Here is a 26,821-nt window from a genome sequence, read left to right as displayed (position 1 = left end):
CTGTAGTCCTTCCCAGAATCCTCTTGTTAACTATCTTTTTAACCCAAGTTGGAGGTTGTCTGATGAATGAATGATGAGCCTTTTTTATGAGCAACACATATTGTTGACATTGTATCACACGTTGCTTTTTAATTTCTAATGTGTTTTTAATTTGCAAAGCATGCATATGCCTTTCACAACAGTAGAATTGAGTCAGCATTTCTAAGTCCAGATATTTCTTTATGCAAACAAGACTGGTCAGGCTTAAGAATGCTGTATTATAGCCTTAGATTAACTGAGACACACATGCGAATGAATTACACTTTTGAATATTGTTGAATAAAAGAAGATACTGGAGAAAGGCTTTTTTCTCCCAAGAACTTCTCTTACCTCTTGGCAAGTGAATTGCCCCAATATAAAAGCGTTAGGGGTGGAGGATGGGCGGTGGAGAGTGGGAAGTGAGCAGCAGAGTGAAAAGGCAATCCACAAATAATCACTCTTTTCTGCCTTTGATTGTGTCAGATTTTGTGTGTGTGTGTGGCAATTGTTTTCTTTTTCGCTTAGAAGAGGTTTATGGTCCAGTGTCTGTCAAGTCAGCCTCTGTCTTAAGGTTGCAGTTGTATTTCTCTCTCGAGTTCCTAGAGGTGATGTTATCTTTTGTTCACTCAGCAGTGTGGTGGTTCCTGAGAGCATCTGTCACTTTAGGCATTACAAGATGGATGGGTCTCCAGTGAACTGCTGGTTGAAGCAAATGGTGAAAATAAGAAAAGACAAGGGGCTTCAGGGTCTGCAGAGAGGACAGACAACAAGGAAATACTGTTTGTTAGAAATCAAGAGTAAGCTGAGCAATAGAGGAAGAAAGCAAAGATGGATTGTATGTCATTTATAAACAACTTGGAAATCAGAGTCTTTTGGTGGCTATCGTGATCTAAGGGGGACATCTGCATCATGGTAAACAATTCTGTGCTTTGGATTTGCAAAACATGTTTGGACATTAACAAAAAAAGTCTGAGGAAATTGTTGGTAAATTACAGTGATATGGAATGTTTTATGTCAAGGTGTTCCTGGTTGGAGAATTAGTAGTTTTTTAAAATGTCAAGATTAAAAAAATTTTTAATCTTTAAAAGTTTTTTATATTTTCTTTTTTATCTTGTGAGCAAGGGTAGATATTAAAATGTTTGAAGAGTTTTAGCCACATAACTAACATCATTACTGTTTATACTGAAGCTTCTTTGACATTTTTGCAAGGGAATTCTGAAAATTCTATGCCTGTGCCTTATGGAGGCTGGGGCAGATTTTAAGTTAATTTAATGGGCTCTTTGATGAAAGAAAAATATGTATAATTGTTACTGATCTGTCAGAACAAGGTAGAAATTTTTTATTATATTTAGAAATTAATTTTGTTGGTGAAAGTCAAATTTGTGAATCCTGACTGGTAAAATCCCTCCTGTGTAAGAGAAGGAACAGGAAGGAGGTTGGCCAGAGAGTAGGAAAGGGGAAGGGGTTGGGGGGCGGGGCGGGCACTGTGGTTGAAAAAAATGATTTTGTCAAACTTTTTGGCATTCGCCTATGAAAAAGACCATAGTTTGAAAGGCAAAGAAATTAAGATGATTAGAAGCTTTAAGCTATACAAATGGTAGAGTATCTTCCTTCTCTATGGGTGTAAATAATAGATGAAAGAGTAAGAGTGACAACAAAGGATCAGGTCGTTTAAGAGAATGTGTATAGCCTGAATAGGGGTCTGTGGCCCAGGGCCAAAGGTCTTAGCTTTGAGTGTAATTAGAAGAAAATACAAAAATGTCATTACTAGCAGGTGAAGTGTGCAGCACGTGGCCAAAAAATTAGCAATTTTAGACTCTGAAGCTATTGGAATTGGATTACTGACCTTTTTTAAAAATCATTAAGGTCCTTGTGGAGTCATATAGTTTCATTGGCAGTAATGCAGTTTGACCTTGTTGACCAGATGGGGTAATCTTGTGTTTGGATATAGGTAACAAAACTCCTGACCTACAAAAGATGTCTATTTGTGTGTGAGTGAGTGTGAAATACATGAGTTTGAAAATCTAGGTCTTGCATTTTTAATTATCCTTTTGCCCAAAGACATTCTTCTGACAGTAAGAGAGGTAAGATAAAGATTTTTATTTCAAAATCTAAAATGGTGCTTTTCTTTTTCCTCTTTCAAGTTGGCATAAAAGGAGAGTAAAATGAAAGCTTTTTTTAACTTAGAAAATAAGTTAATATTACCTTAAATATTTTAGTACTATAAATAATATGCATATTGAAATTAGTACATTCTTAGGAAAATTCTCTTTTGTTTCCTTTTTAAACACAATAATAAAGGAATAGAAACACCCCTGAAGTTATATATAAAAATCAATGACAAAAGTTTTTATTTCACTTGATGCTTTATAACTATATTTCCTATTTTTCTACACAGTAGTTTATATTGACTGTAATCTACCTAGAGAACAAGATAAGCACACTGTAATTTTCAACCAGTTATAATTATTTAGTTTAATTTCTCCTAAAAATACACTACTTAAAAGATAGGAAACAGGAGCTCTTTCTCTTCTTGCAGGCTTGCTTTTTTGGAAATTAAAGCATTAGCTTCAAAAAGTAAAAGATAATTTTAAGCAATATTAGTTATGTCTTAAATTTATGCTAATACTTCGAGTAGGTAAATTTTGGCCAAGCATCAGAGATTTTAAAACTCAGTCTTTAGAGCAAGAAAATTACCTTTATCCCTAAAAATAAAAAAAAGTCTGTGAGCTTTTAGCATTATGGTAATACCTGTCAAAAATACAGACTCGACGGGTTTATTCAGTGTACACTAAATCTTAAGAACAACAGAAATTATTTGAGTATATATAATTAGGAGTGATTATTTTGGGAATATTTAAGGAAAAATATCTGTATTTGCCAGTTATGATGTATATGGAGTTGTGTAAGACTTTGATAATTCATTTCTAATCGTAATTTTGGTAGAATTGTACTTATTTAGATTATTGTATTCTGATATGTAATGCATTTGGAAATTAACTCATCTTTATGTATATGTTTTTATTTTTTATTTTTTGCAGGTGCAAAAAAGCTTTAAACAAGTAAAATCTAGGCAACAGGCTCCCTGAAGTGTTGACATCCCAACTTAATCATGAACGTGATTCAAAAATGTTAATAAATAAACCAAGGTATTGTACAATTATAATATGCCCCCCTAATTTTTCAAAATCAAATTTGTTTTATAAAGTTATATTTAGAATTTAAATAAAGCTACTATATTTGGTCCTTAAATTGATTAACCAAATATTTCTATGGACTCTCCTTCCATTTCCTCCCCTCTACTTTCTTCTCTCTTCCCCATCCTCTCCAAAAAAAAAAAAAAGAGAGAAAGTAAAAACATATTCAGCAATGTTTTTTTTTCCTACAGCATCTTCTGTGTTATATTTCCTGTGTACCTGAATTAAGACAATAAGAATTCAGATTTTGATTCCCCTTTGTTGATTCTGATTTTATCTTTCAAATTGTCTAATAAGAGATTATTATTAATTATCTAGATTATTGTCCTCTGCAGGAAAATCTCAACCATATCCAATGACTGCATATATTTAAAATCTTTATCATACTATACTATCCTGAGATGTATGTTTTAAAATTTTTATGAAAGTGTTTTTTCTATTTTTAGAAAGATCGTAATTTAGAAAAGAAAAAAGATAATACTGCTTCCCTTCTTACCCCCCAGTCAAAGAAAATCAAAAGTTTGCTTAGAATTGAGCATTTAGGAATACTGTTTTAGGTAACTCTTGCCTGCTAGGGACTGTTACTCCTTTTGGAAGTTACAATGTGTTTAAGTATCCTGGCATTTCCAAGAGAGGCCAAAGATCTTTTCCTCTTTTATGACCCGTTGCATCCTTTTGAGGCCAAAAAGAACAAGAGGGTCATTGCCACTTCAGCCTGGTCCCTGTTTGTTCCTTCTTGGTGACCACGCAGATCCTGAAACTTAGTATTGGCTTAACATTTGGGCCTGGAACATCTGGAAAATGGTCAGAGAGGGAGCTGAGGAGACAAGAGAGAGAACTGTTGCGTTTTGTTACACCAGGTGCTAGGAGGAAGCAACATTCGCCTTTTTGATATGGGAGGCAAGTTCTGTGGGCCATGGAGTTAGGCTTCAACAATTGAAGAGGTCAAAGGACAGCTGAGTGGGGTCAGTGAGACACCATGGGGTGTATTTTGTTACTTAGTAAAAGGAGCAGCCTCCTAAAACCTTAAAGGATTCTCTTGAAAATCTGTGTTGTGAAAAGGTTTTATGAGTCTCACGGCAAAAAACTCCTGATTTATCTAAGGAATGCTTGCTTTTGTCTAATGGAAGGATAATCCTTACCAAATGTTGGAAACTACTATGAGTCAATATAGATCTGAAAGAACAGTTAGGGTTTGATGTGTACTTTGCTTTCCAAAATGTTTATCATTTTCATGTTTGTCTCTCAGTGAAGAATTTTGTACTGTTGAAATATCTTTTTCTTTCCTCAAAGCAGAAAGTGGGGGAGACAGAAAGATAAGGAATGAGCCTTCATTAATTTAAAAATTATTCTAAAAAGCTTTTGACTGACCCACAAGTAGGATTATAAACTTTTTAAAAACACCAACACTTGTTAACTCTAAAAAGTTATGTTTGAATTCATTTTAATGTATAAAGGGAATAAAAGGCACATGAAGTATGTTTCTGGATTACAGAAGTTGTTTTTTTTTTTAATTTAGATGTATTTAATAGACTTATAGAGTCAAGAATAGAGAATTTAAAAAGCAAATAAAATAAAGAATTTTCTCTTTGAAGGGAAATAGAGACAGGGGAAAAATCTGCATGTTCTAAGAGATCTCTTCATCACAGCCCATGACCTCAATATACCACTTATATGATTGTAGATACCTTTGAAATGTGTTGGCCACTAGTAGATAGGTGGTAAAAGGGGACTGCTAGAGGAATTTGGCAGTATTTTGATATTTCAATTTATATATTGTATACATACATATACATAGAGAAAACATATATTACAATCTGTATTAGTAAGGGGAAAAAAGATTAAATGATGAGAAGTATACAATAGGTTTTGTTTAGCATTTTCTTACTAATTTATAAATTTATAACTTGTGAATTAATGTGAATGATTCTTTCGATTATTTTTAATACTCATTTTAAAGCAACATATACTTAGATGTAAGGCTTAGTGTGCAGTGTGTTCTATGTCTGTTTTCTCAAGGTTAAAGTGCCTTTCAACAACTAATTTAGAAACCTAAGTGTAGTGACTGATAATTGCCTAGAGAAAACCCACAGCTGTTTAAGTAGCATTGAAATTGTGGCAAAACTGACAAATACAATTAGCAATGTTAATAAGATAAGAAGATGGAGAGAAAGGCAGGTGATAGAGTGGAAAGATGAAGGTAGCAGGAGTAACAAAACCATATAAGAACAGAATGTTCATAGTTTGCTTTGAATTGCCAGTGCTTTTTCTTTTAACCTAAACCTCTCTTTTACTACTCTCTGAATTACCAGCGGAATGGATGTTTTGCAAGTTAAATAATTCAGGTACATTTATTCAGTCCCTAACTCACATCTGATTTTGAAAGATGACAGACAGCTGTTTAGCAGTTCTATCTAAAAAGACAACCAGATTTTGCTGATTCTAAGGCACAGTTTTATTTGTGATGCTCTTTTGAAAAGTCAATTTTAAATGTACTTCTATTTGACTATACTGGCTGTGAATGGGAATTCCTTTACCCCTCTTTGCACCCTTATAATTCTTATTCGTCATTCATGTACTTTGCAAAGGAGACCAAAGCTTTGTTTCTAGATTTAGTGCCCCAGTATTACCAAAACAAATCCTGCAGAAGTCTTTAATGTGTTATTACTAATTATATTTATCTGATTAATGTTCATAGTCCACTTTCCAAACAGCTACTTAGGAAAATTAATTGGAAATAGGTAAATAAGAGAAATTAGATGAATATTATATGAAAAATATTTAGTTATCTGTGCCTTTCCCATTATACTTTTAAAGCATCCAGTGAAATTTAGAAAATTATTGTAGTATCTTTTGAAATTCTGCTCTGCATTTGGGAAATTGGCTTTTGCCTCTGGTGTTTTATGCAGATTTTAATGATTGTTGTGATAAATCCCCAGAAGTTTGTTTTCTGAAACCATAGAGACTGGGAACTCAGTGTGGCAGCCTTGATGGATATGGTAAGCCACACTTTGGAAACATTTCTCGTTATTTAATGTTTTCTGTTCTGGATTATTGACTCTTCTCCCTGTTGAAAAATTGGTCTCTGGTGACATGGTAGAGGTCACACGTTGCCTATTATTGTTTTGCGTCTTTGATCTTACACAGGGATTGCCTCTGGTAATTATACTAGTTCCAGAGAGTTTTCATGAGATGTGTTTATTTTACAGAAGAATTTCTGGTATTTCAAGGAGGAAGAAAGCAAAGATTTCTAGTAGTAACATGTAACGCTTTGTTACAAAGGAAAAGCAGCATTGTACTTTCTTTTAATTATGACAGTTTTTAATTATTATTAAACTAGTTGGCATATTATGTAATTATTTTTATAACAATTTAAGCTATATCACATCTGTAAGTATATTTGTAAAAATGGTTAATTATAGAATTAAGTTAGTAGGGTTTTTATTATAGTACCAAAAATATTTTTGGCTCTAGAAATGGTCAAAAGAGATTCATTTAGATTTAAATGTACAGAAGTATGAAAAGAAGTTGGAAATTTTATCTTTTAATCTGCATTTTCTAAAGATTTTCAGCTGAGAGGATGAATAAAAATGAAATAAAACACTTTTGTTTTGAATTCATCGTTAGTTTTGTGCTTTTTTTGGAATGTGTTTGGGAAGAGATACTAACTCCTCAAACCCATTTAATATATAATTGTATAAGACACACAAAAAAGCTCAATATGTTCATTTTTTAAAATTCAATTCCCATTTTAATATTTTCTCCAAAGAACTCACAGCCTCATAGAGGAGTCAGACAAACACCAGACCCAACTCTTTAGGGTGACAGATGTCAATTTAAAAGAATAAGTGAAATGCAAAATAAGCACAAAAGAGAACTGTGAATATATGCTTATTTTGAATCTTGGATTATAGACTCACTGATAACTCGCAAGAACCCTGTTTGACTTCTGTGTCTAGTCGTCTCACACTATCACTCTAATCAGTGAATATTTTTAAGAGAAAGGATGGGTAAGCAGTAATGCCTATAACAAGTAATTTTTTATATGAAGTCAAAGAATCTTCTGGCTACAAAGGACAGTAATATTTTGTATATATGATTGTAAAATTTCATAATAAATAAACTATATATAATACCAAATAGCAGCTTTTGGAACTTTTACACTGATGATCATTTGTTCCAGAACAATACCACAGAATGTACTGCAGTGCCCAACATACAAGGGAAGGAAAGTATCTTAATTGTCTTAGTATCCCCCGTGTAGCATAATGCTTTTTAAAAAATCTTACTATCTAACATTTTCTGCACATTTATTTTGTGCCAGGAACTATTGAAAACATTTTATGTCTATAAAATCCCATGTAGTCTCACAAAAACCTATGACATTCCTTGTATCACCCCATTTTACAGATGAGAGACTAACTTACCTAATATCGTACAGGCTAGTGGGTGCAGGATTTGAATTAAGGTCATCTGACTCCAGAGCCTATGTGCTTAACCATTTCCATAGTAGGATTTCTATAAATGCTGGGAGGATTAAAGTTGGGAAAGTGGGTGACAATATCTCTAGAGAAAAGAGTAACAGAAAACTGACAGTTGTCTTTTTGTTATTATGCCTGGCACATAGGCAATAAATTATATCTTTAAAAAAAAAAATCTCAAACCAAAAACAACTACATACACACCACACACAAAATTTATCATCTTCTCTTTCATCTTTTTTTCTATTGTAAATAGCATGTTTTAGTAGGAAAAAAAAAACATGGACTTTTGAGTCTAAATTCAAATCCTAGTTCTGTCATTTACTAACTAGATAAGCTTGGCTTGTTGCAGAAACTAGATCACTCTCTGTGTCCACCTGTCCCTCATTCTGAATCTGCTTATTCCCTTGTGGTTTCATTTATTTGTCCCTCTATCCTACAAATGTAAGTTAGCTCTAGAGGTTAGACTACATTCGTTATACCCACTAGCAGAAATACTTCCTAGATGGTGTGTGGGTTTCATATTATCTACCATAGGAAGGCACACGGCATCTCATTGCCTCACTTTTAGTGATACTAAACTTGATCAGTGGGTTTAGGAAATGTCAGCCTGATCCCTCCATTATAAAGTTCCCCCTCAACTTTTTACCTAATGGTATCACTTACTATCATTGCCAAAATGAGTTTTGCATTAAGGGTTACAAAGTGATAATATATATACATATGTATTTTTTTTACACCTACAGCACCTGGTCTTCCTAGGCAGTCTCCCATCCAAGTACTAACCAGGCCTGACCCTGCTTAGCTTCCAAGATCAGATGGGATCAGGCATGTTCAGGGTGGCATGGCCATAGACAACAAAGTGATAATCTTATAATTCTGTCATTCTTTCCACATTTGTTATAGCTAGAATTCTTCATTAAAAAAGTAACTTTCTCAATAACCAGGACTATTTGGTTACTTTGAAATACAGGAAGAGCAGGATAAATGCTTCAGTCTTTCCTTTTCCTTTTTGTAGGGTTCAGTTAAGTGCTTTGTTTTTTTTCTCCAAGAGGAGTGCTCTCTTTTTCTCTTGAACATCAAAATGAATTTGAGTTTTTACACTTTAAATATGTTTCAGTCCATTGCATTTATTCTCTTATGTTCAATTTCTCTAATCTTTGGCCTATGGGAACCCTTCATGTTGATCCTATGTCTTCTGACATGACCTGTTTGTCCTTGATAGCTTCTTTGCTTTGTAGCACAAGATGTTCAAGGGTTATCTTGTGTATTTCCTGCCTCAGACCTAGAATTGGCCATAACTTTAAGGAGTCTTGATTATTTTCAGTGGCACTGGTATTAGTAAATTACACTCAGGGTACCAGGAAGTACTTATTGTTATTGAATTGTCATTGCTTCTTGGACTTTTCGGTAGACAAAGCTTGGAAACACAAATTTGAAACCTTTTTTAAAATGAGCTATTACTTAAGTAATATATATATCCTCATCTACCTGCTCCATAGCCTAACTTGCTGTTAAACTAAAGTAATGTATTAGATAGATTTTCTTTTATTATGTGCATGATTTTTTAAAGTAGTTTTTTTCTCGTTCTTTGTCACTAATTGTGATGATCCTTTTTAAAATACTTTTTAAAAAATTAATGTTCTCCAGATAGTCATTATTAAAAGTCAATGAAACTATTTATGCTTGGTCAAAAAAGAAACTTGTTGAGGGACTACAGTTGGGTCAGTACAAATGTATCATAACTGGGGAAAATAGTTTGGAGTATTAAGCTAGAAGGCAGTAGTAGAAATTCCAGCTCTTAATGAGAGGCTCTTAATACAAGCACTGGAATGAATTTAATTTTCCCTGGAATCCAGAAGAACCAGCAAGGCAGAAGAGTGATAACTTTGTAAATTCTGTTGTTCTTACCATCTTTCTGAATGATAAGTCTATTTTTTTTAACTACTTGTTCAAGGATGGCATTGAGGGGGGTGGTAGAAAGGGGTAAAAGAGGTCAAATATTTGGTGATGGAAGGAAATCTAACTCTGGGTGGTGAACACAGTGCAATATATATATGACTTACTGTTGAATGATACACTTGAAACTTATTTGATTTTGTTAACCAATGTCACCTCACCCCAATAATTTTTAATAATAAAAAGGATGGCTGGAGTGGTTCCATAGAGTAGTGGTTAACATGTCTGCTTTACACACAGAAAGTCTTAGGTTAGCACCCCAGTGGAGCCATGGTCCATACCCTGAGTGCACTGTCCCCCCGCCCCTGTGCACCGGGTGTGCCGGGCCCCTGGTGTGCGCCGCGAGCGCGAGCTCATGGGAGGAGGCACCCCACCTTCAGAGATCCAGTTCTTAAGGGGAGAGGACAACATCCGTAGGTCAGGGGTGGAAGTGAGGGCGGGGGGAGGAGAGAAGGATGGCATTGAACTACCAATGGGAAGGTACATAACTCCATACTAATCACTAAAGAAGTCGGGGTTCAATTCCGTAATTCCTCACATTATCATTTTTAAAAATGCCCAGTTATGTTTTCATTTAGAATCGAGTTAGCTACTTCCTTTCACTTTACCAAGTCTGTTCATGGTTACTTCTGTTTGTTTTCATCTGAGTATTGCTAATGCTCTTGTAGGATTATGTATAACTTCTATGAAACATACATGGTGAAACTTGATTACATATTTTATGTTGATTTAATATTTTTATTCATCATGGTATTTATTTACTCTGTACATATGTATCTGTTACATTATTCCTAAAACTCTCAGGGGAAGGGTTGAGATTAGGCAATACTCCCTGTATAATTGGGCACTTTATTAAACTAAAAAGATCTCTTGGAGGATGTAGGTTTTCAATGATGAAAGTAAGATAACTTGTAGAGCAGGTAATAGGTTAAGAAGAGGCAAGATTTCCAGGCATTTGGTGCTCTGGAAAAAGGCTAAAGGTCCACCTTTGAAGTGATTCTATTGTTTCCCATGGATAAGAAATCCCATAGTTGACTCTATGCTAGTTCCTAGTAGTTTTCTCTCTTCAGCAACAAAGGAAAGAGAAATGGCTATTGGATTTTGACTAAGATGCATAAACTAGTGACACAACATATTTCTCCTGTGACCCTCACCCTGTTTTATCCATGTGTGGTTCTGCTGAAAAATTGCTTTTGAGCTTTAGAAAATTTAAATGTTTATGGTCGTACTGATGGGAGTCTTAGAAGCTTTGACAAAAACTTGTTATTTCAAGAAAGTTTCATTTTATAGACTTTGTTGATTTCCTTCCACTTACAACATAATTGGGTAAGGTACATATACTTTTAGTATGTACTTTTTATAAAAAAGAAACATAGCAATTTACCATGACATTTAGTTTCTTAATACCTATTATGAAAAAGGTTGCCAAAACATGATTCTGGCTTTTCCTCCAAATCATAGGAATCTCAAATAAAGCTTCCATAAACCCAGCCACTCTGATGGAAATCTCTGTATTTTACTCACAGCTATTCTGGATCATGTAAGAAGCCTTCTTTGCTATATAGAGGCACCCCAGAGGCACCAAAATCTCTTATGGAGCTCTTGTGTATTCTCAAGGCTGGAAAACTTGAGAGTAGAGTTGTGATGTGCTATGCATCCCCCGCTTCTCTGCTCACGAGTCATCACCACTGGATCTTGGTTCCCTCTCCTCCTGAGCCCAGACACATACTCAGTGTCCTTCTCAACCAGTTCTCCAGGGAGTTAATCAGAGTTGGAATTCTAGATGAAATGTACTATTTACCTCTCACTTTATTGAAAAAAGTAGGATATTCTCAAAATTGCCTTTCTTGAAATGAGATTTACCCAAGTTCAGCCTATACAATACTCTAGGAGTACAGGATTTGTCATAGCTAGATATTGAGTCCTGGTTCCAACCCTTACCAGTTGGATGTAGTGGGTAAGTCACTTGGCTTCTCCAAGCTTCAGTTTTTTCATCTATGAAGTGATGAAATACTGAATACTGAAGACACTGAAGATAAATAATTTTTATAAAGGGCTTAGGGTACTACCTGACCCAACAGTTCTCAAACTTTTCATCTCAGAACCCCTTTATACTCTTAAAATATGAATTTTGTTTATGTGGATTATAATTTATTAGAAATTAAAACTAAGAAATTTAAAAATATTTACTAATTTTAAAAGTTAACAATAAACCTATTATGTATCAACATAAGTAGCATATTTTAGGGAAAATAACTTTTTTCAAAATAAATGACAATAGTAGTTTATCTGCATTCACTCTGTTATATCACACATGCAGTCTCTGGAAAATTTTACTGTACCCATATGAAAGAATGATATCAAAAAGGCAAATAATATCCTAATAATAGTTTGAAAAGAATTTTGACCTTATAGACCCCAGAAAGGGCCTTGAGGACCTCAGACTATACTTTGAGAATTATAGTCAATAGTTAGCACCTGATAAATTATAGTTATTATTGATATGGAAACTTTTGTAACTTGCAAGTACTATATGAGTCTTAGCAATAAGAATTAAAGGTCATGGCTTCTAAACTTCTTAGAATAAACTTTTCCTAAAGGGTCTCAAATAAGATTGTGATTCAGAAGGAGGAAAAGAAGCAACAGTGTTTTTCAAATAATTGCTAGTAATGTATAAATGAGTCCTCTGAGTTTTAAAAGGCTCAAATCTTGGCCCTTTGAGTCATACTTCTCTTGCTCAGGCCCACTTCCACATCTGGAAGTGTACTTTCCCTTCTAATAAAGCTTTTCTTTTCTGCTGTAAACAAATTAAAAAATAAAAATAAAAGGCTCAAAATCTTGCTTTCAGAAATTTGTAAATTAAATATATTACCCTAAAGCTTTCATTTTTTTTCCAGAGAAGAATCTTTCTTTCCCTTAGGGTAATAAGATCTTATTAGCAAGAGAAGTAATTAGAGATTTATTCTGAAACCACTGATAGAGTTGATACGGGGTTAAAACTGGTAGACCACTAGTTTTACAGTGGGGGTGTAACCTAGTTATCACCAAGTTGGGCTTCACAATAACAGGTCAATCCTGATTTACTGGTTAGAGAATGTTCATGTAAAGTATTTATTACTGTTTCATTCTTAGATACAAGATTCTTTAAAGTGGTTTTTTGTAACGGGGTTGGACTGTAAAAACAAATAGCAAATGTGATGTGGTAAAATAATTTATACAAGTTATCTGAACAAGAAATATATGTATAATTCATATCTTGATAAGATATATGGATATAGTTTATGTCAGATATATGTATACTTTGCAGACATATGGTCCTCTAATTATATCAATTTTCTCTTCCTCTTTTTCTTTGGGGGTGGTGGTGTAGACCATGGGGAATTCATATGCTGGGCAACTGAAATCTGCTCGATTTGAGGAGGCTCTCCACAACTCCATAGAAGCCTCTCTGAGATGTAGTAGTGTGGTACCACGGCCAATTTTTTCCCAGCTATACTTGGACCCTGACCAGCATCCATTCTCGTCTGCAGGTAAGTTTCTCAATCCTGTACATTCTTACACTTCTTTTAAAAGAAGTAGGCCTTCCAAATCTGGAGACCTGTGAAATAAATTGGTTAATTCTTAGAAAATGCTAGTCTCCCTGTCTTCAGATGTCTTTCAGAACTATGAATTTTTCCTTTGGCTATTTTTCCTAAACATCTTTTTATTAAATTAGCTATGATTTCTTTGTTTTCCCAGATGTAAAACCCAAGGTGGAAGATCTGGATAAAGACCTGGTACACCGCTACACTCAAAATGGAAGCCTGGATTTTTCTAACACTCTAACAGTTAATGAAATGGAAGATGACGAAGATGATGAGGAAATGTCTGATTCAAATAGCCCACCAATTCCCTATTCACAAAAACCTGCCCCAGAAGGGTCTTGCACTACAGATGGTGGGTTTCAGATTTTTTTTCAATCCCTCTAATATTGAATGGCCAGCTTTCAGTCATTACATGTGGTGTTCAACGCTGAAAACCAGTAATTACAGAAAAGAATGAGGAATAATTATGCTCTTACATTATTTTCTGTGACTTCATAGCAGATGTCTTTAAGAAAGGCAAGTGTTATCACCCCATCTTACAGATGAAGAGACTGAGATTCACAGCAGTTGATGACTTTTCGAGATGGTATGTGGCAGTGGCAAGCCTAGACTCAGGTCAGGGTTTTTCCAGTGCTCCAGGTACTTCCTGCAAGAATAGTACTACTTTAGGAAATTTTTTTAGTGTTTTCTTTTCCTACCCTCAGAACAATAACAGAGATAGCAAGTGTTTTATATTTACCTTTTCCATTTATTTTGAACACTCATCCAGTATATTGTTATCTATAGAAGAGAAAAATGTACATATTTTGATAATCCCGTTTTATTTTGTCAGCTACCAAAGCTTTAACCACACTTTTAAGAAGAAAATACTAATGTAAAACATTTTCAGTATTTCATGGTTTTGGTAATGTTACAACTTAAATTATACTCTCTTCCTTCCATTTAGTGGCGTACAGTGCTATTTTCTGGCCTTCCCACTCTAGTTAGTATGTAGATTCTACTTTATCCATATAGTATATAACTTTTATACCCAGACTGACTTGAACCTGGGGCGATTCTAATGCATTTAAATCTTGGGGGTGGAGGGTGAAGAGAAGGAGAAGGAGGGGGTAAGATTTTCAGGACATCCCTTGTACAAAGCTTAGAATGTAAATAACTTAGATAAACTAGAGATTCAAATATGTAAAGCCAAATGAATGAGTTTGCACTGTTTGGAAGTTTTATTTTTCTCCCTGATATCTCTGCCTTTCTCCTTCCTCCTCCCTTCCTCCCTCTGTTTCTCTTTCCAATTCTGATAAACTACAAAGGGCCCTAAATCCTCTACCTAGGAGAGATTTGGAAACCTGAATAATCCTCCTTGCAGCTTATCTATGCCTGATCCATTACCATTGGCCTCTAGCAATTAAGTACTACTGCTCTTTGAGTTGAGCCTGCCTCTAGCACATCATTCCCTATGAATTTACTTCCATATATGATTGGTTACTTTTGCCCAGACTTAATATAGTATAATATATATCAATTTTCTCATTATTGATGTAATACAGGCCTTTATACCAGCAGAGGTGTGGGAGGTGACTGACATTAGTTTTCCACTTACCTGTTTTGTATCCATTTTCATGCCTTTTATTTAATCGATCAGTTAGCTCATATTTATCAAGCAATAGCTAGAAGTTGAAATAATGCTTAAAATATTGTTAGATTGTCATTAAGAATCTTGTTATATGTAAGAATTAAATAGAACATAGTAAAAGCTTTAGAAGATCATTTAAAAATGTCAAATTTTATACCAAAAAAATGGGTGAGGGGTTCCCCTGTTTTTCCTGTGCACTATATATGGTTTTAGGTTTGCCTTTTGGGGCATCTGGCACTACTGGTATTATATATAACCAAGTATGGAAAGCTATTTAGGACTCACCAAAATATAAACTCAGTGATCTAGCAGATAGCAAGTGTTTCATGAACTTCAAAACATGAGAACACTAACCTTACCATGTAGTGATTCTGTAAACTATAAGGGAAGAGTAATTGTTATTTTAAAGATAAAGAAACTTATTCAGGTACAATTTTTCTGAGAAAAAAGAACTATCTCACCCAAGCACAAGATTCAAATTCTAAAACAACCCAGAAACACTAGTTCTACACTTAAATTCCATCAACTACTTTGGTTTCTTATAACTAATTTCTTGTGCATTATTTGTTTTTCCCACTTTAATTCACGTGAGAGTGACCATTAAAAATAAAAAGCATAGTTTATAATTTGATATTTATAGTTAGTCCATAGCTGTTTCAATTTGGCTCATTCTAAAGTAATTCTAAGAGTCTTCTCACTCAAAGGCAGAACAGCCCTGAAATCTTCTTTAATAAAATTGTCAGTGAAATAGGGCAATATAATGCCGAGCTTGTTTTAGCGGACCCCCTTCTATGGGAAATCCTCTATTTACTTAAGGCTTTAAAGGAAGGTGAAGCTATTTTTAGAGACAATTTAGATAAGCAGATACTTAACACCTGATAGGCTTCTGGGGTTTACCATTCAGATGTAAATTTTGGTTGCTAATTTCTTATGTAAATTATTGGAATAGTGTAGGTTCCTACCCTGCTGGGAGGCAGTTGATTGTCTAAAGGGGTGAAGGGCAACCAAATTTTAGGTCTCCAGATACTGCCTTGATTACATTCGTTAGTGTTTACAGCTGTTTCAGTAAACTTTCCCCTCCCCCCATTTAGATTACTCCGTAACCTTCAAATTGGAGATAATTGGAGAATGCAAATCTGGTTCTGTGAAGTGAAAACCTTGGCTGTTTTCTTAAGGAAATGCAGATGAAGTTTATAAAGAAGAGCCCTCTACTGTTTTTTTTAAAAAATTAAAATCATTTGCTGCAAAAGTCTTGGGTCTAGGGTAACATTTCACTTTTACTCTCAGAAAGTAAAACTATTTAGGGGGCACATTTGTCAAATAAATTATTTATATGCCCACCTCACTGATAATTTTCTTTTTTTGCATACTCTTTCCAAGATTTTCCAATAGCCTCTAAAATAAAGATCAGGTCTTTCTTTCAAGATCAGTTCAGATGTAATTCAAAATTATCCTAAAGGGGAGAGTAAGGTTTCCTTTTATTTTGTTTGCAATTTTAATTGAGATTTAATGTTTGATCTTTATTAGGTGAATAATCTGATATATTTCTAATAGTAGAAAAATAGAACCACCTGTTACACCAGATATTTGGATCCTATAGGTCTTGAAATATAATCACATTTCATAGAATCTTTAGCTATTCACATAGCTTATTTTCAGTCTGTAAAAAAATAAATATGTGCTTTACATAATGTTTTTCTTAATTGGGGATCCCTGATGATATATTTTCTATATAATTAGCTGGTCTAAATCCCAAGAATGAAGGTTTGGAGGAAAGTTAGTTAATAGATATCACAACAAAAGGCCAGACCATTGGCAGGTGAGCATGTTCCCAGAATAACTTCAAACTGAATTTAGGAACTTTTGATTGATTTTGTGACCATTTTTGGCCTTGAATTGATTTCTTTCTGATCTTGTTCCTACACTCATTCTTACCTACTCTTTTTCTATTTTCTTTTCTCTTAATTAAATTGCCTGTGCAGCTTATGTTGGTAACTAGAAGGCAAGAAGATAAAACAGGCCATTTTTAAAATAGACTTTAAGAACAGTTTCAGATTTACAGAAAACTTGAGAAAGTAACACAGAGTTTCTCCTGTTGTTAACATCTTACATTAACTAAAGTCTATAATTTGAGTTCCTTAGTTTTTACCTAATGTCCTTTTTCTGTTCCAGAATCCCATCCAGGATACCACATTGTAGTAGTATACCACATTAGTTGTCATATTTCCTTATGCTTCTCTTAGCTGTGAGTTTCTCAGACTTTCCTTGTTTTCGATGACTCTAACAATTTCAGGAATTATATAAGTCAGATATATTGTAGGAGACCCTCTTTTGGAATTTGTACAATGTTTCCCCCTGATTAACGGGTTATAGGTTTGGGGGTAGAAAATCACAAAGGTAAAGTGTCATTTTCATGATATTATATCAAGGGTCCGTGCTATCAACATGATTTATGACTGTTGATGTTGACCTAGATTTCCTGGCTGAGGTGTAGTGTTCTCTCTACTCTTTCCAAACCATGAAAAGATGTCACTGTGCTTAACCCACACTTAAGAAATAGCGAGTTGTTGTTGACCTCCTCGAGGATGGAGTATCTACATAAATTATTTGGAATTCTACTACATGAAAATTTGTCCTTTCTCCCTCATTTATTGATTTCTTCAGTTATTTATATCATTATGTACTCATGGATATTTATTTTATGTTTTGAGTTATAATCCAGTACTGCTTTATTTTATTTTGTTGCTCAAATTTTTCCATTGGGAGCAATTTTATTTGATTCCTGACTCTTCTACATACTCTCATCATTGTAGGGGTTTTTAGCATAAAGTTGGACATTTCCTCTTTTCATTGTCACAGGCACTTCCTAAAAAAATTTTTTTTAAGAGTAGGAGACTGAAAACACATGCTTCTCATAGAATTCAGTCATTGTTAAATAATAATTACTTTTGACCTCTAGGTGTTCTCATAACATAAATGGGAAAACCTTCAAAGTCTGTAGTACTAAAAACTATGTGATTCTTAATTGAGTGGACTTTGTAGTTTTCATTTTTCCATAGAAACCATTCTGAAATAATCTTCATTCCATAGAAAATCCTGCATTCTTCAGATATTTCCACACTGTATCTTCTCGACTTTCCCTGTTTAGCCCAGAACCAAAATTGTTGTTTCCCAGTAATTTCCCTTTTGCTACAATGTATTGCTTTGAGAAATACCATTAGAAATGTCACTCTAATCATGGGTCACCTTTGTGGCTTGCAAAATCATGAATTTTAAGGATTCATCAGCAGTAGGAGATAGGTGGATGCTGTAATAGCCTATGGCTGGCAGGGGCTGGTTTATCAAGTGCCCCCAGGATTCAGCTTGGAAAGTTGGGTGATAGCACTCAGTAAAAATAGGCCAAGAAGAAGCTATAGGAGCGTGTCCTATGTCAGACTGAGGGAAGGTAAAGCATTATATGAGTCAGAGAAATGTTAATGAGAATGAGGAGCATCTAGCTTGGAGTCAAGAGACCTGAGTTCTAGTTCTGCTTTTTCTGCTTGATGGGTATTTAACCCTGGGCCATTTTCTTAACCTTTATGGGTCCTAGTTTCTTCATTTACATACTACAGAGATTAGAGTAGTTATCCAGTCTTCAACTCACAAATCTCTCTTATAGTAATATATAATCTTTTGAACCCCTCAGAAATTTAAAAACTGTTGATATATAGCATGTGATAAAGAATTGATTTTAAGTAGAAAGTATTTATTTTAGATCAACTAATTATTATACTTTTTTTTTTAGGTGAGGCAACCCTTGGTCGACCTCACAGATTGCAAAGACCTTGTCAGCTTACAATCTCATTTTTTTTTTTTTAATGCCTACAGCACCTGGTCTTCCTAAGTGGTCTCCCATCCAAGTACTAACCAGGCCCAACCCTGCTTAGCTTCCGAGATCAGACCAGATTGGGCTTGTTCAGGGTAGCATGGCCGTAGACTATTATTATACTCTTTGATATTCATGCATACAAGAAAAATTGTCTATATTTTATCATTTAATAATTGCTGTTTAATTTACTTTAAGTTGGTTCTCTAAGAAAAAGCATGTTTTGTTCACAAATTCAAAAATAAATGTTATACTTGTGGGGGGAGGTGAGAAGACTAGCTAAGAGCTAAGTGTATTTAAATGTTTTCCAGCATCAAAAAAGGGTCAAAGTCTACTGTTAATGCCCACATTTTGAATTTCTACATTTTATAATTGAAAGGATATACTAGTTTATTTTTTATAATTTTATATTTTTGAAAAAGTTTCAGATGGCTCTTTGCAGAATTTCTCTGCAAATGACATACTTTTCTCTCCCACATGAAAAGCCAAATTGGATTATAATGACTAAATGTTTACTGTAATTTTGGTTTTTATGGTGTCCTAGAAACATTGGTGCATTTTATATAATCTTATTTAATGAGTGGGGGTAGCGATCTAACTTTCATATCTAGCAAACTGTATCTTTAGGCACATTTGTAAAATTATTATTTTTGCATTCATTAGCAGAAGCAGTATTTCCTGAGCTTTTCATCATTAACCGACAAATCATTGTGGGTATAAATTAAGCAATATATCAATACTATGACTTATAATAAAAACAACTTAAAATTGTGTTGTAGTCAAAACCACACTCTGATATATGGTTCAACTCAGTTCTGACCTGAGTTTATTTAACTGGTTTCTACTATCCCTACAGGTGTAAGATGGAACATCTTCAGAACATTCTGTTTTAAAAATAGGATATTAGAGGGAACACAATTTAGGTGGCAAACTGAATCTGTGTTTCTAGGGCTGCAATTATTTTTGCTCGAAAAAGCACCTTTTAAAATAAAAAAATAAAAATAAAAGTAGGATATTAGAATAGTTATTTATTAGGTTTTAGAAATTGGTAATGCTATCTAAGTTTCACTTACAGTTCTCAGGTATTTTGGAATACCTTTATGAATCCATGGGAGTTTGCTAACCGCTTGTTGGGGAATGCTATATCTGATGATCTTGAGGTTCCATCAACCTCTGATGGTCTAAAAAGTCTTGTAATAACTTGCAAATTGATACAAATTGGTACAAACTTATGGTTTCATCTAGTTTACTCTTTCTAATACAGAGTGAATGAAAGGCATTGAAAGGTTGTATTACTACTTAGTGACATAGAGACAACTCTCCAAGCATTCTGTTTTCCATCAGTAGACAATCATGAACCTCTCATCACTGAATTTATCTACACAGTTTGGGAAGATATTTTATATATTCTGCCTTTTAGAGCAAATTATAATAAAGGTGATACCTCTTAGGGGAAATGTGTTTCTAGGTTTACTGTCTACATACAAATTAATAATTTCTTTGATTAAAAAAAATGAGTTGCTCCTTTGAGGACTTTAGAATGCCTCCTAGATTTAGTATTTTAGGATTTGGTGACAAAGTCTTTGTTCACCCCTCAGAGTTTGAGCTTTGGATTATCACTGTTTTTAATTTTTTTTTGTTGTTGTTGTTGCTAAGTTGAACAGTACGTCTGTTTTCACATAGTAAACTTCCCATGTCTTACATCACTGAACATTAGTGGACTCATTATTAAGAAACTCATTAAGAAACTTGGGCAAGTTTCTTAATCTTTCTGAGCTTCAGTTTCTCCATCTATGAAAAAGAAATAATAGTCCCTACCTAGAATTGTTGAGAGGGTTAAATAAAATAAGCTATACAGTGTTTAGTACTTACCTAGCTTATGTTAATGCTCCATAAATTTTAGCTTCCATCAATATCATCATATCATTATTATCATCATCATTATCAATTTCAAACTTCCAAAGTTCAGAACAAACTGAGTCCTGTTTGTAATGGGGGTGAGAACAGCAGATTTTTTTTCAAGGGGTTCTATGTATTCGTAGGCTCCAAAAATGTTTGTAAACAATAAATAATATGACTCACATATGTAAATGACTTTTTAAAATAAATATAGATATTGTGAATAATAAAATACAGAATTATTTAAATTTGTTAAAGAATTCACAATAACATTTTTATATTATTTTTCTCAACTCATGAACACTAAAAGTTAAATTTGAATTATTTTAATGTTAAAAGGGGATCTACAAGCTTGAAATGGTCGAACCCCATTGTCTTTATCATTTTAGTCTTTCTTCTGTTGACTTTTTCCAATTTTATTATATCTGCTTTGATGGTCCAGACCATATAGTAGATTTATGTGCACAACAGCTTTATACAATGTTTGGATGTTGTTTTCTTTTCATTTTTCATATACTAACTGATGGCATCTTATTGTTTGTTGGCATTTGGTTAACATGTTATTAAATGATGGTGAAAGAATATAACATGGTTCTTCCCTACTTTGTAATGGGTGATAATAATGGTGATCTCCTCAGGTTTGTGTGTGGAGAGTTAGGTGTCCATCCTCTATCTCTCATTACTCCCTGAAATAGCACTTATCATACTTTTGTTCAGCTGCTTTGGGTTGCCAGTGACAGAAACTGAACTCAGACTACCTTAGGTAGAGTGAAGAAGTTATTGGAAGAATTCCAAAGTAAAAGGTGTCTTGACCAAACCATGGGAAAGGCAGATACAGCTGGGCTTCAGTGATCCAAAGTCTGCCAAAACATTCCCCCGGGCCTCCCATCTCTGCTGACAGACTTCTCTCACAGGACAAGGAACAGAGTTGCCACAGAGCAAACCAAGCAGTGCTCTCCCTAGCTCCCATGTTCAGAATTTTTAGGGAAACGGCTTTGATTGGCTTGATTTATGTCAGGTGCCCAGCCCTGGGCTGATCAACTATGACCAGAAAGGTGGGATATTACAGTGGCCAAGCTTGGATCAGGTGCTAGTTGCAGGTCAATCTAGAATATCACAACTCTCCTGAGAAATCACATAATTAGAGCACAAGGAGGATCATTTCCTGGAAGATGTGGACATTGGTGATTTACAGCAGAAAATAGCTATCCTCTGTAATATTGTTTTGTGATTATCATTTCCTTATACATTCTTCTAGTTAACTACAGTATGCATTCTTAGAGGAAGATATATATATCCCCAGGCCTAGGACAGTATTTTTTGCAAATGATTTTTATAAATAATGAACTAATAAATACTGTAATACATTATGGTATCCAAAGCTTTTATGTAAAGTTTTGTCTTGTCATGTCATGTCATAACTAGTGAAAATAACCTAACAGTTCTGAGTTCTGGTTCTAGCCCATTTATTTATGAGTCACCAAGCTCTGAACTTCAGTCTCTTCCTATGTGAAATGGAAAGCATCTCTGTTCTATGATCATCTCTGTTTAGAGAAGTGAATTTGAATCAAAATTTAAAATACCACAGTATATGCATATAAAAGTTACACACGATAATCAGACTTTGCCATGTATTTGTCATTTCCTTACTTGTGGACAGAAAATATAAAAACCATCAATGTTGGCTGAACCAATCAGAAATACTTCCTTTTAGTGTCATTTTCAGTTCTGCTCACAGGGGCACATATAATAGATTTGTCTTCTAGTTGGAGTATATGAACTTTAAATTTAGTTCTTAATAGTGCTTCTCACAAGTAAATCTACCATCCAAATGGGCAATGAAGAGTTGCAACCTCCCTAAACATTTCTCTATGCCCTTACTGGTTTTTAGGTTTTTGTCAAGCAGGAAAGGATTTGCGTTTGGTATCTCTGTGTATGGAACAAATTGACATCCCAGCAGGATTCCTCCTGGTGGGGGCAAAGTCTCCCAATCTTCCTGAACACATCCTGGTGTGTGCTGTAGACAAGCGATTCCTACCAGATGATCATGGAAAAAATGCACTTTTAGGTAAGTATGTCACACCTATAAACTTCTTTTCAAGATGAGGGAGTTAAAATCAAGTTTATTTTAAATTATTACAGTACTTTTCAAAAATCATGGAATTAGTTGGGGATTATATAGTTCAGATCAAGTATGAAACATTTTTTACTTTAGGAACATCTTAAAAGTTAGCTTTTTATTTTATTCATTCTCCAAACACTCACTTTAATGAAGAGACTTTTTAAACCAGGCAATAAAGGACAGCATGCAATTTATCAAAAATTAATATTTTGTAGAACAAAGTATTCACTCTCTCTAGAGTCATTTATCTGGACTTGATGTTAAATCAACTCTCAGTTATTCAACTGTGTATTATCCACTTTGTAAGTTATTTGTAGTTTTTCCATACTACCCATTATTCCTAACTATACTTGGTTAATGTGATTCTCATTTTATATTTAGCATTTAGCGTTTAGTTCACCCAAAATAACTAAGAATATATATGTGTGTATAGTATTTATATATGATGTAAAATGTATATCTTTATCTCAGAATTATTTACTTTCTGGTATTTGAGTCTGGGCTTTTTTCACAACATAGCTTCTCTGCATCATGGGAAATAGTAGATTTATTTTTTAAATTATTCTTAGAGATTAAAAAGACAAGGGGCACATGAAGTTTGTTACTTTCTTTGCTACTGTGTTTTCCCTGGGGTTGCTTTTGTTTCCCAGAATATCTCTTGCTGTAGATGGACAAATAGATATTTTCAGCATAAATATCAATAAAAAGGAAAAAGAAGAGGGCGATGAATTCAAGTATTGTATTGTTTGTGAGCTATATTTTTATTTGTTTTATTTGATGCATTCTTCCTAGTTTTACAATGTCATCAGAAAGTCTAGAAATATATAAATCAATATCTTGAGTCAGAAAATGACCCTGCACACACTTTATAAATGTTCTTTGAATTACAGTTCAAAGCCTTCTGTTGGTTTATAGTAAAAGAAGTGGCAATTTTTATTTTTCATAACATTTTCATATTATTTTTCTTCTAGTGAAATTGAGTAGATGGTTTAATATAGAAGTCTAACAGTAAAATTTATACATTGCACTAAATTAGCAAAGAAAGTCAAAGCACACTATTGTTCATTCATTCATTCAACAGTATTTGTTCAAAATGTACTATGTGATGGAAATCATGCTAGGCTATGATGTGGGGGCATAAAAATGATAAGTCATAGCCCTTTTCCTCACAGAGCTAACAGCCTAGTTGGTTGTAGCAAAAAAAAAACCAAAACAAAACAAAAAACTTTTGGGAAACTTCTTTTTAGCATATTAAAGCATCATAGTTTCATTGAATGAAACAGTTCATATGTGGCTTGACTATAGACAAAAAAAGTTTCATAATTCTTTTTTACTCAGTAATTCAAAACTAGATGAATTCTACTAGTACAGGAGTCCCCAACCCCCAGGCCACGGACTAGTACTGGTTCATGGCCTGTTAGAAACTGGGTCACACAGCAGGAGGTGATCAGCAGGCAAGTGAAACCTTGTATTTGCAGCCGCTCTCCGGCACTAGCATTACCACCTCAGCTCCACCTCAGATCATCAGGCATTAGATTCTCATAGCAGCACTGGTCTCTGGTACCAAAAAGGTTGAAGAACACTGTCCTAGAATACATCATGGAAAGGACACACAAAACACCATCAGAATAATAGATTTCATAATCTTGTGTAATCAAGAATGACACCAAAGACTACGGGCTTTGGAATTGGAGCTGGGTTTAAATCCCAGATTTGCACTTAGTACTTTAAAAACTTGAGAAGCTACTTATTCTCTTGAAGTCTCATATTCTTCATCTATATAATGGGGCCAATAATGCCTACCTTGCAGGGTTGTAAAGATCAAATTAAATTGATGTTTATAAGGCACCCATTCAGCACAGCACCTAGCACATTGGACTTGCTCTTTAAATGATATTCTGCCATTCTATCATATTTATTAAATACCCTTATAGACATGCGACTTTGCTTAATTCTCACATTAATCTTTTATGAACTTCTGGGGCCTATCAGATAAGCCTCATTTTTTGACACTAATTATTTTGGCTGAAAGGTTTTTACTGTGTTTTCAGTGTGGTACATCTGCCTTACAAGTGAGGCAGTTTTCCAAGGCATGGTGGTCACACCACAATATAAGTTATACAGAGGCAGTGATTTTATCTTCTTTGTTCTGGGCTGAAAACCTGGTACCTGAAACAGTGCCTAGCACATAAAGAACAAGTATTTGTTGGGTGGATGGATGGATGGGTGGGTGGATGCATGGACAGTTGGATGAATAGATGGCTTTAGAAACTTGGTAAACTAGACAGCCATTGACAATTTTTATTTATTTTTGGCCTGCAGCTCAAAGATATTGAACAAATAGCCAGATGCTCTCAAATGCAATCCACATCTAAATATATTTTAAAGAACTTATAAAATTATATTAATGTTTACATTTCTATAAAGTAATAGTTATAAACTAATTACATAGAATTACTAATTTTATGTAACTGATCACAGGTTATAACTATCTCTTGTTCACCACTGTTATTCCAGTGTTTAGTACAGTGCCTGGCATATAGGTAGCTGATCAATAAATAATTACTGAATAAATAATAATAAATTGGACTGCTATTTCTAAATGCTCTGAATTGATTATCTGCATTCTGAGATTGGGACATTGTAAGATATTCTGTCTTTAATCCTGGCCTTTCTCTTCTCTTCTTATCTATGTTAAATATGTAACAAGTTGGTTTGGGGGTTTAAAAAGAATATATCACTTCAGTGAATTTTCAATTAGTTGTTTGTATATAGAGATATTATATTTATGAAATTTAGAATGCCCTTTCCTATTTACAACTTTTTTGTACTTGTTCACTATATAACAATACATGTATGATGTCCTCATCAGTCACAGCCAGAGGAACTTACCCTGCTGTCTGCCTTTTCCTCCTATGTATTAAGGGGGGACTGAAAAATTCATTTCCAATAAAGCAAAGCATGGCTTCTCATCCTCCAAACTTTCTCCATTTCTTCTTTCTATGTTCCCCTGCTCTAAGCAGGTCACGGAAAGTTTCATTTTGTTTGATTAATCTGAGTGAGAATTGTTTGGATGTTATATCTAAAGGAATAATAAACTAGTTGGAGTAAAAAGGAGTTGAATAAAGAGGAAATGAGACTCTCAAGAAACTCATGCTAGAAAGTACAGCTGGCTCTCATAGAAACTGGAAAGCTGACAATGTCCTGAGTTTTCACATCACTGCCCATGCTCTCCTATCTGCAGACCAGCTTCCTCATCACATTGCTGTTTGTTCTGTCCCACACCTTAGCTGACATGTGGTTGATCCCAGCTTATGTTCCAATTTTATAAAACCTTATTAATTTAGGGCCCAGTACCACCTGACTGATTGTTTTAGTAATTATTTCAAAATTTCGGGAGAGAGACTGTCCCAGATTGGGTCAGATATTGGTCCACAGTCTAATCAGCTGTGGCCATGGAGGCAAGTCCACATGGTGGGCAGGGCAGAGAACCAGGGCCAGCAGGTTCTCTAAAAAGAGGAATGTGTGGGGAAGAAATAATGGACATCTCTAGGACCAAACTTTTTCATATTTTTATGTCAACTATATAAATTCTATCACATCATATTATCCACTCTGTTTCCCTACCGTTATTCTTTTAGAACATTTTAAAAATTTTAAATTATTTTCAGTCTTTCACTGTTAGGAAATAACTCTGATAAAATAAATTTTGTACCTGTTTTTTTCTTTTGAATTATTTCCTTGAAATTAGGAACTCATTGGGTTAAAGACTGTAAATATTTCTGTGCTTCTTATATGTAAAAGTGTGATATCAGCGTACAAGACTACCAATAACTAACTTATTTTCCTCCTTTCAGGGTTTTCTGGAAACTGTATCGGCTGTGGAGAAAGAGGATTTCGGTATTTCACGGAATTTTCCAACCACATTAACTTGAAGCTTACCACCCAGCCAAAGAAGCAGAAGCACTTAAAGTACTACCTAGTCAGAAGCTCCCAGGGGGTACTGTCAAAGGGACCTCTTATCTGCTGGAAAGGTATCATCAACTTCCTGGAGAGAAAGGAAGGG

General features: G+C 34.3%; 1 protein-coding gene and 2 pseudogenes across 9 annotated transcripts in view; 1 reads left to right on the top strand and 2 right to left on the bottom strand.

Moving 5' to 3' along the window:
- The window catches only part of GREB1L (GREB1 like retinoic acid receptor coactivator), a 223,999-nt gene that overhangs the window by 103,958 nt on the left and 93,220 nt on the right, over positions 1-26,821 (top strand). For 6 of the 9 annotated variants that reach the window (XM_025038613.1, XM_025038615.1, XM_025038610.1 and 3 more), the window contains 6 exons: positions 3,060-3,167; positions 6,125-6,214; positions 13,026-13,185; positions 13,394-13,591; positions 22,525-22,701; positions 26,613-26,789. In XM_025038613.1, the coding sequence (XP_024894381.1) occupies positions 6,206-6,214; positions 13,026-13,185; positions 13,394-13,591; positions 22,525-22,701; positions 26,613-26,789 (721 nt within the window). In that variant the 5' untranslated portion in view covers positions 3,060-3,167; positions 6,125-6,205. The remainder of the gene's footprint in view (positions 1-3,059; positions 3,168-6,124; positions 6,215-13,025; positions 13,186-13,393; positions 13,592-22,524; positions 22,702-26,612; positions 26,790-26,821) is intronic. The other 3 variants (XM_025038617.1, XM_025038616.1, XM_025038618.1) reach the window with 1 other exon arrangement.
- Positions 8,434-8,552, bottom strand: LOC112469513 (annotated as a pseudogene).
- Positions 18,728-18,846, bottom strand: LOC112469509 (annotated as a pseudogene).

Source organism: Pteropus alecto, unplaced genomic scaffold (genome assembly GCF_000325575.1).
Source record: "Pteropus alecto unplaced genomic scaffold, ASM32557v1 scaffold146, whole genome shotgun sequence".
Classification (NCBI taxonomy): domain Eukaryota; kingdom Metazoa; phylum Chordata; class Mammalia; order Chiroptera; family Pteropodidae; genus Pteropus; species Pteropus alecto.
Note: the sequence above shows the minus strand (reverse complement) of the source record. Positions and strands in the feature narration are given on the sequence as shown.